This window comes from Haemaphysalis longicornis, unplaced genomic scaffold (assembly GCF_048455015.1).
Source record: "Haemaphysalis longicornis isolate Haplotype H1 unplaced genomic scaffold, Haemaphysalis longicornis Haplotype H1 scaffold_6, whole genome shotgun sequence".
In the NCBI taxonomy this organism is placed as follows: domain Eukaryota; kingdom Metazoa; phylum Arthropoda; class Arachnida; order Ixodida; family Ixodidae; genus Haemaphysalis; species Haemaphysalis longicornis.
The window spans coordinates 70100557-70114996 of record NW_027526407.1 but is presented as its reverse complement, the minus strand read 5'-3'; the positions used below and the strand labels follow the sequence as shown (position 1 = coordinate 70114996).

At 47.2% G+C, this 14440-nt stretch overlaps 1 protein-coding gene across 5 annotated transcripts in view; it reads left to right on the top strand.

Moving 5' to 3' along the window:
* The window catches only part of LOC144142904 (ras-related and estrogen-regulated growth inhibitor-like), a 52884-nt gene extending 42373 nt beyond the window's left edge, over positions 1 to 10511 (top strand). For 2 of the 5 annotated variants that reach the window (XM_077674740.1, XM_077674741.1), the window contains 3 exons: positions 3937 to 4010; positions 4807 to 4974; positions 8325 to 10509. In XM_077674740.1, the coding sequence (XP_077530866.1) occupies positions 3937 to 4010; positions 4807 to 4974; positions 8325 to 8564 (482 nt within the window). In that variant the 3' untranslated portion in view covers positions 8565 to 10509. Of the gene's footprint in view, positions 1 to 1255; positions 1451 to 3936; positions 4011 to 4806; positions 4975 to 8324 lie in introns of all 5 variants that reach the window. The other 3 variants (XM_077674736.1, XM_077674738.1, XM_077674739.1) reach the window with 3 other exon arrangements.
* Positions 10512 to 14440: the final 3929 nt, after the last annotated feature.

The window sequence follows — 14440 nt, the reverse complement described above, 5'->3', positions numbered from 1 at the left end:
TGATTACGTTCCGAGGTACTGTCTATAACATAGTATGAGTACCATGTTGTTTTTAATCCCCTCTCTCCTGTCCATTCGACTGTATAGTTCACAAAATATAGCAATGCGGGCCTTACGTTTAATTTTAATGAGATGTTCACTAAACTCCAATTTCCTAGCACTCTCCTCCGCCTTGTACTTTTCCGCACATATTATTGCAGCTAACATTTTCAGAAAGGCCATCCGGCTGGCATATAGACTTAGTAAAGCTGTTGACTGGGCTAGTTGGTAATTCATAGTGGCGATATGTAGGGCAGAAAAAAAACAGCCCGGGAACGAAAAGGATACACACGGACAAGCGCTAACTTCCAACTGATTCCTTATTCACGTAATATATGCATTTGCCTTTGCAGGAACAATAAAAACAGGAAACAAAAAAGGGGAAAAATGCTGACAAAGAAAGATCGAAGACACAAAACACGCGCCAATTTTTTTGGCAATCACAGTGGCCCATCGCTAAAAAAAATGCATTTCTTGCAGTGTGGGGCCATGCGCGACGGGCCACTGTGATTGTCAAAAAATTGGCTCCGATCCACGCTGTGAAGGTGGTTGGAAAGCAAAACTTTAAACGACACCCACAACAATTGCCCATGCGACGTCACTTGAATTCACACACGTGGGTCTACAAAGAGTGAAACCAGGGATTCTGCCAGCCGTTTCTTGGAATTCGGAGGGCGGGGTCTCGAACGCAGTAGCGTCGGCCACGGCCGGGCTAGAGCGGAGGACGCCGCCGCCGTAGCCCGGCCGTGCGTCGACAGAAAGAAAACGGAGAGGGACGTCTTTCGAAGGGTGAGACAGCGGAACCTAGCCATCCTGATGTGCTAGCTCGGGGCTACACCACCGCTCGACACAAGCGCAGACACCGAAACAATTCGGCGTGTGAGCTTAGTGATTCCCATTTATGCCGATTAAGACTAAATAGTTTAGTAAGTTCGAGAACTGCGAGAAAGTTGAGGGAACTTTTATAATCGCTATTTATCAGGACCAGTTGCTCCTTCCGCCTTTTGTAATACCTCTTAAAACACAACCGAATTGGTATTCATCAATTTAGAAAACGGAGTTCCATTCGTGGCAAGCAGGGCGCAAAAGGTAGCGTTTCTCTAGTGGCCAGATGTCTGTATGTGATCTCTACATTTTGTTTTCCCACCCTTCAAACAAATCCTTAACTTATCTTTGCCGTACGACCACTTAATTCCGTTGGGTCCGGGTTATCCAGGAGGTGCTGTCGAACAAGTTAATCAAGCTGTGCGAAGAAAGCGCGCAATGGACGCGAAGCTGAGCCAAAACAGGCCCAAAACAACCGTTGTTAAAGCAGACGACAAAGCCGAACCGCTGACGCGCCCGCCGGCGAGCAGACACCTCGGCGCGGGGAACGCTGGGAAAATTCGCCGCGCCATCTACAGTGTGCTCCGTGAGTAAAACCCTCCGTTCAACCCCTCCCCCAACGACGCCTCCGCCGTGCTTGGAGTTCATTGTCCCGCACCCCGCGAAAGAACCGTTGGCTGGTAAAGGTAGAAAGCTTTGTTTAAAAAAAAAATTGGTGCGTGTTTTGCGTCTTCGCTCTTTGTCAGCATTTCCCCCCTGTTTTGTTTCCTGTTTTTATTGTTCCTGCAAAGGCAAATGCATATATATTTTCAGTTAGTGAATAAAGAATCAGTTGGAAGTTAGCGCTTGTCCGTGTGTATCCTTTTCGTCCCCGTGTTGTTTTTTTGTACTACATTTCACCACTATGGCACATCGAGGTGGGTCGATAGCAAGGAGTGGAGGTATTAAACTTCATTTTTCCCGACCTCCTTAGTGTAGGGCGCCTTCTTTTGGAGCTGTGACCAAGGCTTACGCCGGACGTCAGCAAGAGCTGCGTCGCTGTTCTGGGATTGGACAGGTTAATTCGATTAAGCAGAGTTTTCGGATCCAGAAGTGTTTGGTTGGCATTACGCGCGGGAATTCACGTATGGACGCGTGGTGCCACAAGCCTTCCATACGCCTCGAGCGCTGCCTGTATTGGGCGCCACTGAAGCGCCCCTAGCGGCCCGTTTTGAAAGCAGCCGCGGGAGGCTCCGGCTCGCTCCCCACTGTCGCCGCTACTTTCGCGGCAAGTTCACGACTGAGATTTACCGTTTTCATGCCTTCGAAATACATATTAATGTGGAGCAGGCAGTATTTTCGCAAATGTGGTGTATTTACGAGAATGTAAACGCTTCTGACGCGATCCTAGTGTGGTACATTTGTTCTCTAACAGCGCCAGGTGCGTGTCACAGGCCGGCTTTGCGAAACCGGCATATGCATGGAGCTGATTGTAGTTCCACTGCCTTGAAATTTACTTACAGCGTCTCCGTAAGCAGCGTTTCCTCAGATGGTCTTGCTACGGCTGTACACTACGATGTAAATCGGTTTTGTGCGCTTACATAATCTAGCGGAACACTCTACCTGACAGAAGGTCAATTACGCTTGCCAATATCATACCTCAGATATTGATAACTACCCTGGATATGCCAATGTGGCATAAATTTCACGAACACTCTACGAAAGAAGTACGACGGATAATGCAAAATTATACTCGGGGATCAGCACATGACAAAAAAATTAATGCTGGGTCGTCTTGTCGTGTATGAGCGCCCGGAGATATTCATCGTCTCCTGCATATATCTTCCGCGAGCAGTGCGGCGACGGGCTTACAGAGTAACCCGCGTCTGCGACTAAACGTTTCTTCGAAGCATTTGACAGAGGGAGCCTGCAGAATCATGCGCAAACTGAAATCAGGAGGCCTTATCAGATACTCCACCCTTCCAACGGCACCTTTTATCGGTTGTGAACTTCCTACCCTGTATACTTCAAATAATGCGTCCGCTGGGTGATCATGCTGTTCGTTGAAGTCGAAAAACAAAAGGAATGTGAACGCGTAGCTTGTGTGAGCGATTATAAAAACGTTCATTCCTTGATTTCGCTCTGAACTCACACACAATGGTAGTTAGGCATCTTTCTCCGTCCCCCTACACAATGTCTCGTGAAATAGAAGTGCATTTCGCATATAGTTGGTCTCATGAGTCCTACCTGGCTTAAGTTTAGACGAACGTGTTTAGCATTTCAGGAACTGCACTGGTTTTTTTTCATTCCCTTACGAGCTATTCTGTTTCTTCTGGACTTGCAGACGATTTATTTTTCCGTGGTTTCATTAACGTTCCTCGGTTCTTGCTGCAAGGCGTGAGTGGGCGCATATTAATTTAACGACGTGCAGCGTTTGAATATACTTAAAACTCTGGCGTGGCTTATATTCCGATAAAAGGCACAAGTTATTGCCAGATATCGGGTAATTACATCCCCGAATCATATTTTTCTACGACGTATATATTCGAAGCAAAGCCGAATTCGTTGTCGGCGCTGCAAAACGAAATCAACCTCTTACTATTCCAGTATCAGGTCTAAACGAGGCGACAGTAGAATTCACTTGTGCTGAGGTATTCGGAGGGGACAGTGGTAATATGCCGCGGCCGTCGTCGACGCCCGTAACAGCGGCCAGGAAGCGCGCAGAACCGGGTCCTCGGGTAGCTCTTGTTGGCGTTCGAGCACTATGCCAAGGCAGCTGCTTTTGAAGTGCCCTTAACGTACTATTTGCTTACAGAGGTCACCATAGCAAGCTTTTGAGGGCGCGGAAAGTCAAAAAGAAGCGAGGGAGAACCAAAATACTGCATGAGCCCCTATCAGCCACGGAGTTCTTATCCCGTAAAAGCCGCGGAGAAGCGGCGGCAGGCGGCGCAGCGATCGAAAAGTTCGAGGTGGTATGTGGTCGCCGGCCCTTCTGGTCGCCGGAATTTGAATTAAACGCCAGTTTCTCCCCTTGTAACTGGACTCAATCTCGCCTTCTTTTTTATTTGCGGCCCTCTCTCCTGTGCGGTGCAGTGAGCGTGTACCCTTTCACGATCGACGATGACGGCGAGTCTCTGAGCATCAACCTCATGGACACAGCGGGAAAAGTGAGTACCAGGAAGGCACATCGAAAAAAAAAAAATGTCGAGCAAACCCCAATCAGTGTTAGTCTGGAAAGTATTGACTAACCCGCCCTTTGTGTATGCAGACAGCGCGCTCGTGTGAGGCGCTTTAAATTCACAGGAGCGAATGTGCGTGTTGTGTTGCGTAAAAATATGTTAGAATTGTAATAATTCTTCGCGTTATTGCCTTTGTCATTTTAAAGGGCAATAGGTTAATTTCATCAGAATTCTCCTGTCAGAAAAAAGTTTCTAGGGTACCAATCATTAGCTTATTTCATCTACGCACATTGAAGTTTAAAAAGTTGACACACTTGCTCACGCGCTGGCTGGCGGGCTAAAATTGGAGACTCTATCATCGGAATTTCGTTGAGAATTTACCCGTAATCTTGTTGGCACCTGAAGCGGTGGGTGATGTCCTTATGCGTTTCCCGCACCACGCAGAATATAAATGTTTTCCAGTGCTATACTACCCCATGCCTCGGCCAACAACAACACCACATTAATCGAAGTGCTGTGACATGGAGGAAAGAAAGCTTTTATTTCCTCGGATAACCTTGTTCAGTCATGTGGTATCAAGGGTATTCCCTTACCGCACTTTGAATTGCGAATTGCTGATGCTTCAGAGTATCTTCTCGTAGATTTCTAATCAACCGGCGTCAGCATTAGCGCTGCACACGTTTGCGAAAAATGCTGCCAGCGATGAATTGTGCGTTAGTGAACAGAACTGGCGAATAGTGTTCGAGAGCGCCCTTGGAGGGTACCGAGCTTTGCACCTTCTCAGTCCAGGCTCGAGGCCAGCGAGCTGTCCTGGGGCGACGGCTTCCTGATCGTCGTGTCCCTGACCTGTCCCGAGTCGGTGCGCGCCGCAGAGATCATGCACGGCTGGCTGGAGGACAGCGCGCCCGGCAAACCGCTGGCGCTTGCGGCCACAAAGAGCGATCTCGTCCAGGTATTGGTTCGCAAGAGGGTACCAACATTGCCTAAGAGTATTGGTTCGCAAGACCGTACCAACCCTGCCTAAGAGAGGCAGAGAGCACATCAAAACACCGCACGCCCAGCATGCCAGAACCTTCCGTCACTGTCGCAACTTGAGTTCCCTAAGTGCAAGTTCCCTACATGCAAGTCCGACTGCGCATGCGCGCGCGGAAGGGCGAGGAGGAAGGGCGAAAAGGCGCACCACACTGTGACGAATGCACGGGCATTGCGAGGGTCGGCCCGCGGAACTAATCCCCGCTACCATGCCAAATGCCCAGACGGGTCCCGATCAACACGGTAACTACGTAAACGACAGAACATACGGAGTGCTAAAACTATCTAGTGACACATGCACCGGGAACGACGCGTTTCCGCACGCGTTTTCGTTTTAGCACTCCGTATGTTCCGTGTTGTACGTGGTTACCGTGTCGACCGGGACCCGTCTGGGCACTTGCGAATTTGTCGTGGTAGGGGGATTAGTTCCGGGGCCCAGCCCTCGACACGCCCGTGCATTCGTCATGGTGGTATGCGCCTCCTCGCCCTTCCGCGTGCGCATGCGCAGTAGGGTCCCGGTTAGCACGGTAACTGCGTATACGACGGAACAGACGGACTTCTAAAACTCCCTACTGTCTGGGAGCGGTCAGCGACGTGCATCAAGGCCACAGGGCCGGTTTTGGAGAGGAAAAAAGCGCGTGCGCTGAAAGAGAGAGACAAAACTTCTTTATTGAGCTAAGTTTAGGTGGGGTGGTTCCTCATTTCAGGTAACCATGTGCCGTCCCGGCTCGACTGGCCCTCTCGACCAGCAGAAGTTGATCTTGAGGGAGGGAGCTGAACAGCAGTATCTCCCCCTGCTCTGGGGTAGGGGAAGGAAAAGGGGCTGGCAGGTCTGGGTTCTTGACACACTCCCATATTATGTGCCGTAGAGTGCCTGGTCTAGTACAGAATTAACATTGTGCGTCGAATTGTGTGGGAAATAACACATGCATTTTGACTGGATGTGGAAACGTATTTGTCTGTATTAGTCCGAGTGTGGTTTCTTGGTTCCTTGAGAGCTGTGGGTGTGGTGCCGGGAATGCTCTTCTACTGAGCCTGCAGTGTTGGGTAATTTCGTGGAAGGTTCTGAGTGGCGTGGGTTCCGGTGTCTCCTCCGCGGCCTGGTGGGCGAGATCTCTGGCCATGAGATGGGCGTGTTCGTTGCCTCTCATGAAAGAGTGGGCCGGTGTCCACACAACTGCCACCTTCCTGTCCGGCGTCTTGCTTTTCAGGATGCGTAGCGTCACGGGTGACACCCATCTCGACATGGAGCTGCGGCATGCCTCTCGTGAGTCTGTGATAACGGTCGTGGTGTTGGTTCGCATCGCTCCCCGCACGTGTGTCTGGTTTTTTAACATTGAAGCTGAAGGCTAGATTTGCGCTCATGCGTTTGGGATACGAGTTAACAATGCTGCAGGGAGATGGATATCGCCGAACCCGACTATTGCCAGCAACGTTGGAGGCAGAGTACAAAACACGTCGGATTGCTCTAAAACGTTCTTTTAAAGACTTAGCAATGATCCAGTTTCGCATTTTAGATGGGCTTGTACAAAGTTCCAGAGAGTGGTTGCCATTACACGAAACCATATGAGCTGCAGGTTTTACGAATAATTACATGTCAGTTTTAAAGTGCGCTGGAAAATTCTGTCGCATCGTTTGCATCAAATATAAAAGCTTCCTGTCTGCAAAATATTGTAAGCGTGCAATATCCGAACTAGTCCGCAGAGCCCATGAGTGGATTGGCTGCAGACGGCGCGAATGGGAACGACGCAGGCAGGTGCGGCTACAGTTGGTCGCTGCTCGCCAGAACGAAATTCATGGCGAAAAAATAGCAACACATGGCTGAAAGGGTGTAACAGTGTGGGAAAAAGTGTGCATGGGATCGCCATTAGCGCTACTAGTGCAAGCGACGATGAAATATCTGCCGCGACGTTAAGCCTAAAGTTCTCTACGCGGACATGACACGGATCACGTCCGCGTATTTTTCCATGCCAAAAGCATCAGCCCCAAGCGGCCTTTTCTTCTACTGCGGCCACTCTTCCCGAATTGCTAGCCTTCCCAGTGATTTAGCCACGTGACCGGTTAATCTTGGGGCGACGTGTGGTTGAAGGTAGTAACGTAAGAAAAACGGGCTCGGCCGTGGCGCCGAAGTTCCTATTGCTGGCCAGGGCGTGGCTACTTTAACGGTGTCAAACATCGGTTGCCTTTTCAACCAGGGACAAGCCGATCTCGAATTCAATTGCGATCTTGGACACGACCGAGAATTCCGGTTAATCTCGGGGCCCCACCTTACGACATGTGGCGAATTAGGCGTCCCGCTCACTTCCATTGTAAATCGGGCGATGCGTTTGGCGTTGAAAGAATACAGGAGGTGATGCACGGGTGTAGCCAAGGCTGGCAATGCTGGCTGCGGAATGCAAGTCTAGCCTTTTCAACCCTGATTTTTCTTATTTCAAGCAAAACAATGTTTTCTTTGTGTTTTCCTAAAATTTAGGGTCCCATCAGCCCACGAACAAAGAATACAGTTGGGCGTGCAAATAATGACACATTCATTAATGAGGCAATGAATTAGAACATTTGTCAATTAAGATTTTTATGCTGAGCAGAGACATCGCTTTCGCATATTTTGCTAAACCTGTTGCTAAACCATGATCCTACAAACAAAAAGTGAGCGTCGTAGTGCGCGTATTTATAGATTTAGAAGCTTGGGAATAAAACTCGAGCAGTCATTTTTTTTCAGCCTTAGTGTCGCAATTTCGCCTTCACTGGAGCTTCTTCTTCTTTGTAGCGTCCAGCTCCACCAAAAGGAAACAAAAGTGATATCTATCGCAGCATAGGCATCATTGGAGAACAATTCCCAAGAAAACTAGCAGTTTTGGTTTCGTTCTCTATGCGCAAGAGGAACTTTTAGGTGATGGCGTCAATTGATCACCACCAGGGCCGAAAGGGATAGTGGTTGCGAGATGAACAAGTTACACCATGTGCCGAGAAGGCACAGATCTGACGATAGGGAAATCTGGCTTCGTGCGTATGGGAACGGATGGGAGAATTTTTATTGCGTTAGATTTGATCGTCTGATTGTAGGGTTTAACGCGCCGACGCAACGCAGGTGATGAGGCGCGCCTTAGTGGAGGGCTACGGATTAATTTTCACGACCTGGGGATGTTTTACGTGCGCCGAAATTTCGTACACACGGATGTTTTTGCTTTTCGCCTCCATCAGCGTTAGATTTTGTTTACTGCATTATAAATGGCTAAAATACTGTGTGGCTTGCTTTGCCCTTTGGCGCAGGCACGGGCGGTGAGCTCGCACGAGCTCGCGGAGCTCGCCGAGCGGTGGAATTGCGAACTGTACGAAACGGCGGCCACCGGAGAGTACGAAGAAGTCGCCCGGCCCTTCCTGGACCTCGCGCGCAAGGCCAGGACACTAAAGGCGCGAAGGCGGCTCTGCCCCATCTTCAGCGCCCGCCAGTTGACGCCACCAACCGAAGGCGCGAGAAGACCTTACAAGGCCCGGCTGCTGACCAAGTGACGGTGGATGTCAGCACCAAGACCAATGGCATCTGTTCCGGGGAGCTCGTAATGAAACAGTAGAAGCCACAGGTGGTATATGTTTGGGGACAACCGAATTCCCTGGCGTGTGACATTCCGAAGGCAGTCGTCGGACTGCCTTCGGAACGAAAGTTCCATAGAAATACATGGGGAAAATCGAGCGCCGCATCGTGTCCCGGGCAGTTCGCGGACAATCCGGGAGTGATAATCGAAGAGGCCCAATGGTTCCAGCAAAAATGCGAATGCTGGGGCTGTGGCTCTTACTGTTTCATAATTTGCCTGCCCAGGAGGACTCACTTCCTGGCGCATCAACGCGTATCGGATGTCATTCCTTTCCTACGGAAACGTAATTTTGGCGTCCTCGACTGGCATCATCCACAGTGAAACATGATTATATTTTTAGAACGTCGCCTCCAACGCAGAACTTCCAGAAGCGATGGGTACGAAATCTCGCAACCAACTCGATCTTGACCCGTAACTCTCCTGTTGGTGCTTTAATCATGGTCAAATCAATATAGGATGAGTCAGTATGGGATCAGGGTGCAGCCGCTGAAGACACGTTAGAAGTGCAGAGGAGCCGTAAGTTGCTGAGATGGCTGTGCGCACACTACAGGCCAATTTGTTGTAGAGCACATATATCTGGTGCTGCGACCACAAAAAGTATGCGTAACGACGGCATATCCATATCCTAATGGTTGAACACTGTGTGATGCAGGTTTATTTGCAATGCATCGTGTGATGTGACATCGGAACGAAAGCTGGAGTTTCCCATCAAGATACTGCGACAAAGTTATCCAGCAGGCGCGCATCGGTAACTGGTAGCTTAAGGATGCCATTAAGACACTTATAGATTTTTCCTGATCTTGTCTCACTGCTCCAACTGGTGTTCTATCCGCAGAGATTACTTTTCCTCTTCGTCGGCAGCCAATGGAGACTGATTTCCGAAAATTTTATCTCTGCGTGGTGTTGTAAAATGCTAGTTTGCTATAAGCTTTGTATGTGTAAGCCTATTCGTATGCGGGTCATGTTGTAGCCCCATAACGCTGGCGCCCTGATAATTCAGTAAGCCCTCGTTGCAACGAATCGCTTTATTCCAAATGTTTTATCCATTACCACAGCAGTGCATTGAAAAAACGGTTTTCTCTTTTAAAGGGACAGAAAACCGATTTTCGTCGAGTATATTTTCGCTATTGAAGATGAAAGGGCATCACTTAAAACACTTTAACCAGAAACGGTTTTGATGATAGCGCCATAGAACATTTGAAATCAGAATTGTTAGATCTACCAGACATACGTAGCCCGCCACAAGGAATGCTGGCAATCGTGGCAGTGAGCCGTGCGGCAACATACTTTTAACTGTACGTGAGATGAGAAGAGGTGCTTCAAAGCTTATGCCCTACCAAAACAACAATAATGCGCGGTCTTTCTGATTCCTTTATGCGGTTTTTAAAGTGCTTATTGAAACCGACGGGGTTTTGTGGGCACGTAAGGTAGTGGTCACGTTTTGACACCAGCCGGCGCCACCTTTCAAACTTCACAAAGTCTAGTGCAAAATTAAAATTATTTCCGCCTGTTTATTAAAAAAAAATCCTTGAGGAAATTTCTTGCATGTCCTCTAGCTCATCAGAACGCTGGCTTTCGTATGATCTAGAGGACATGCATTCGACAAATATCACTTGCCTGTCCTTTTAATTTAGCTATTTCTACTTCAACAAAGATATGGCTGCGGCAGCCTCGACTTTTCCCGGAGTAGAAAAGTATACCTGACCTGAGGACCAGACAATACATTTGGGAAGAAAGACCGGAGAATACTATTTTGGACGCAAAATTACGTTTTCTGACGACGTTTCTTCTGTGTATACGCCCAAATTTCGTTAATAAACACAGCAGAATACTCTTGTTCCGGCCATCTTTATTTATATTAAAGCAGCAATTTCACCCTTACTTTTACACCTGACAAACAAATGGCCGTGCTATGCACTTCACCCAGTCAACAACAACAAACTCACACAAAATAATCCCCAAAGAGAGCTTGTATAAAATATATGTAGTGCGCTGTCACTGATGTGCTATGCTGCAGGAGCCACGGAGAAAAAAATATGAGATTGGTTCATTAAAAAAACTTTCTCCTAATAACACTGATACCAAATAACATCGCAAACTTTTACTTCTTAGAAAAATGTGTTTAACGAGGAAAAAAAGCATTCTCGTTTAAAAATCAGGATAATGATGTTTGCCGTCACTCATATATGTAGAGGAGCGGATAAGAAAGAAGGCCAAAAAGTTGCGGCGTATCTGCTCCTTTCGTTTCAAATGTCGACCGGTACAGATGGACCACACACAGTCTGGTGAAAAGTGGTGAAAAGTCTTACTGCTTTGAACCATGGTTTTCTTTCCGTGAATGGAAGCCTTTCCAGATTCTAAATATCAAGATTCACCCGCATTACTGGGCTGCATGTGCGTTTTAGTGTGCTAGATAAGTGTTTTTGGTTTTCGCCAAAAATACTTCACCATTCACCATTTTTGGGTTTGGTTTTCACCATTGCGTTCACATTGAAAGCAATGAAAATTTAAATGTGGCATTTTGTATCTAGAACAAACCACACTGAACAACATTCTTCAAAATTCTTTATGCAGGGCGTCCCACTAGTGTTTCCGCTCTAACATATATTTCTCACTAACTTGCTTTGCATGACATGATTGTACAGTGACCAGCAAAGAATTAAATGCTCACATAATATTTTTGAGGGAAATGTACCTTTCCACAGGTCCTATGCTTGAACATCAACTAGCAGGGACAGAGTTCTCACGGGAAATGCGTCCAGCGGTGGCAGGCGTACACATTTCTTGGTTGTGTCCACTTACGTTCGCTAAAGAAAGACAATCAAAAACGTCCCCCGCCCACCTTTTGGGGACCCTTGGAGTCGAAATGAACACTCTTGACAGTTTGGGGTGACCAGTGTCAGCGGGAAAATAAGAAAGCATAAGTGGAGCATCCGGACTGAGGAACAGTCAAAAAGCGAGCGGGGGCAACTGATGCTGCAACTTGGGGGATGTCATTGATTCCTTAATTGGGCGCGCTGTGAGAAGATATGGGGAGTCGACTCAGGCGAGCAAACAACCCCACCGAGTCTACAGGGCACAGGTGACGAAGGGGGTGGCCGTCTGATGTGCGGCTCTCGCCGACCAGAGCGGCAAGAGGGAGTCAGAGCCTTGAACGAATCAAGAGAAAGACTTATATTAGAACAGGCAAAACACTGCACAAGAACGAGGACATGTAACGATCGCGAGAGACAACTTAGAACGAATACAAATGCGGGAAACAGATCAAACACAAAATGTACAATAAAGAGCTTTAACAATGAATATTCGAGGTAGAACAGTTAACTGAAAGAAAGACAGTTCGATGCATATGAGAGAGAGTCCCACAATATTCACCGACCGGGCCGGACGATGCACCGCTGTCGGAGGCGATTCGGCTACCTGTAAAGCGTGGCTTCGTCGTAGGCCAGGCCGTCCGAGATGATCACGGTGATTCGAGACCTGGGAGTACGTTGGAGTACTCCAGGGCGCGGGTCGCCGTTGGTGTGGTGTACAAACTGGCAGAAGCCGTTGTCACATCACAACGTCGAAACGTAGCTAATTTGCTTCGGCGCAGATTCTCTTTTTATAACTGCGCCGGCGCGGAGAGAGAGGGCACAACACACAACGCGCCAGCCGCCGTCGAGCGCACAACTTCCCTCTTTCTCCCTTATGGAATCATCGGTGCGCCTTAGCACTGGCAAAGCTACGCTCTCCCCGTCGAAAGAACTCGTACACTCTTAATCTGGTTCCACGTAAGATCCACTTAGTAACTGGAACTTTTTTGCAAAAAAGTTCCAGTTATATAATTGGAACCGTGTTCCACATATCCTGAAAATTAAGTGGAACAGTGCACCACATATTTTTGCAACTAAATTATGTGGATCGGTGTTCCAAATAAAAGTATGCGGATCACTGTTCCAAATAAAAGGGCAGTTTAAGTTACTGGAACACTGATCCATGTAAAATGATTATGGAATTTATCCGGTGCGCCGTTCCAGGTACCTTCAGACCAGCTGTTTATATAAAACGGTGTTCCTATAGACATTGGGAAGCTGTCTATGGGACTCCACTTTTCCAATATTTCTGCTTTCCTGTCGGTATACACCGAGGTCATATGCCAGGCTGGCGGATGCATTGGTATCAGCAGGAAACCGCAAGAACCATTTTAACACAGCCTTGATATATGACCCGCAGTGATACCAACAATTGGAAAGCAGAAACCACCGCAGCAGTGTGGTCCCTGACAGTTCCCAACAGTTGCCTATCGGAGCACAGTTCGATATAAAAGTTGGTCTGAGGCACCTAGAGCGGCACACAGTCTTTGGCTTCACCCGCAGAATCCTGTTCTGGGTTTCAGCTGCATGTAAAAGAAACAATATACTTGCATTAAAATACGCACGAAACAAACTATTATGACTCATACACTGCTTTTCAACATACTATACAATTTTATTGGGTGTTAGTATTCATACAATTCAGATTTGAATAGCTGTCTATTTTAAATTGCACAGAAAATGACCAACATACAAGGAATAAATACCATAACGATAACACTAGGCTCCAAGTGGCATTTTCACATATTCACTTTTACTCAAAAACATGGTTAATAAAGACGGTATTAGACGTGTGCGTCTACCGCGGCACTGACACAGACATTATACAACAGTGAGCATCAAATATGCTGTCTTATCAGATAAACCAAGGTAATTCAAAGGCGGAATTACTCATTGCGCTTGCCATACTATGTTTACGCATAACTGTTTGGGAAAATACAGTTTGCTATTAAATTGTAGGGAAAGGCCTAAAAACAAGCCATACATGGTTGTATTATCGCAAACCTGCAACAGTGCAGTGCAAGAGTTTAGGAAAACAACGCTCGAGCCAAGATTAACGATAAACCATTTTGACACGAGAGGTCACATGCGGCAGTATGCCACAATTAAAACATGATTATTAAAGATAGTTGTTTCCTGACAGCAGACGTAACTGTAACATCAAGCTATTTGTAGGCAAAATAAACTTTATGAGCGTCCTGAAAAGGCCTTTGACTTAAGGCACGTTACTTGACCAAACAATTTGTAGTTGTTTAAAAAAATTCATCCCACCAAATCTCACAAAAGCCAGCGTGAATCTTATATAATTTTGCAAACCAGGTAGCTGGAAGCATGTTACACATATTAAAAGTTAACAAGCAGACTAATTATATACGTCGTCAATTCAAGCGGGAACAAGTCAGACATCCTTAAGAAGCAAACAAGCCAGCGTTGAATCATACAGGGGACCAGTTTTACAAAGCAGTCTTGAAAGCATTTTTTCCAGCCTCAACGTTTTACCTCAGGTAAAATTCACAGTTCCGTGCTATAAAAACCCTCCCGTCTTGCTGTCAGTGTAATTGTGACCAAAGCCCTGCTTCTGCCAAGCAAGAAATGCAACTTTGTTCAAAGGAGAAGACTTGTTCAAGCCAAATACGCACATTTTAAGTCCTTCTACGGCATGGGTGTCAGCTCACTTACAGTACTAAAATTTATCAATGAAGGCGGAAGCCATCTGCGTAAATAAGCATGTCACTTTTGCATCAGCAGCAGGACTGCCACGAAAAAAAAATCTCATGAGCTACACTTGAATAATAGGACGTTACAATGCGGTGCCATGAACTACATTAACACCCACTATAGATTCAAAGACAGCCTACGCATTGTGCCAATGATGAGAAATAAGGCATGACTTCAGTGTTCAGTTGACATGAAACTTGCATGTGCCAGTAACTTAAAC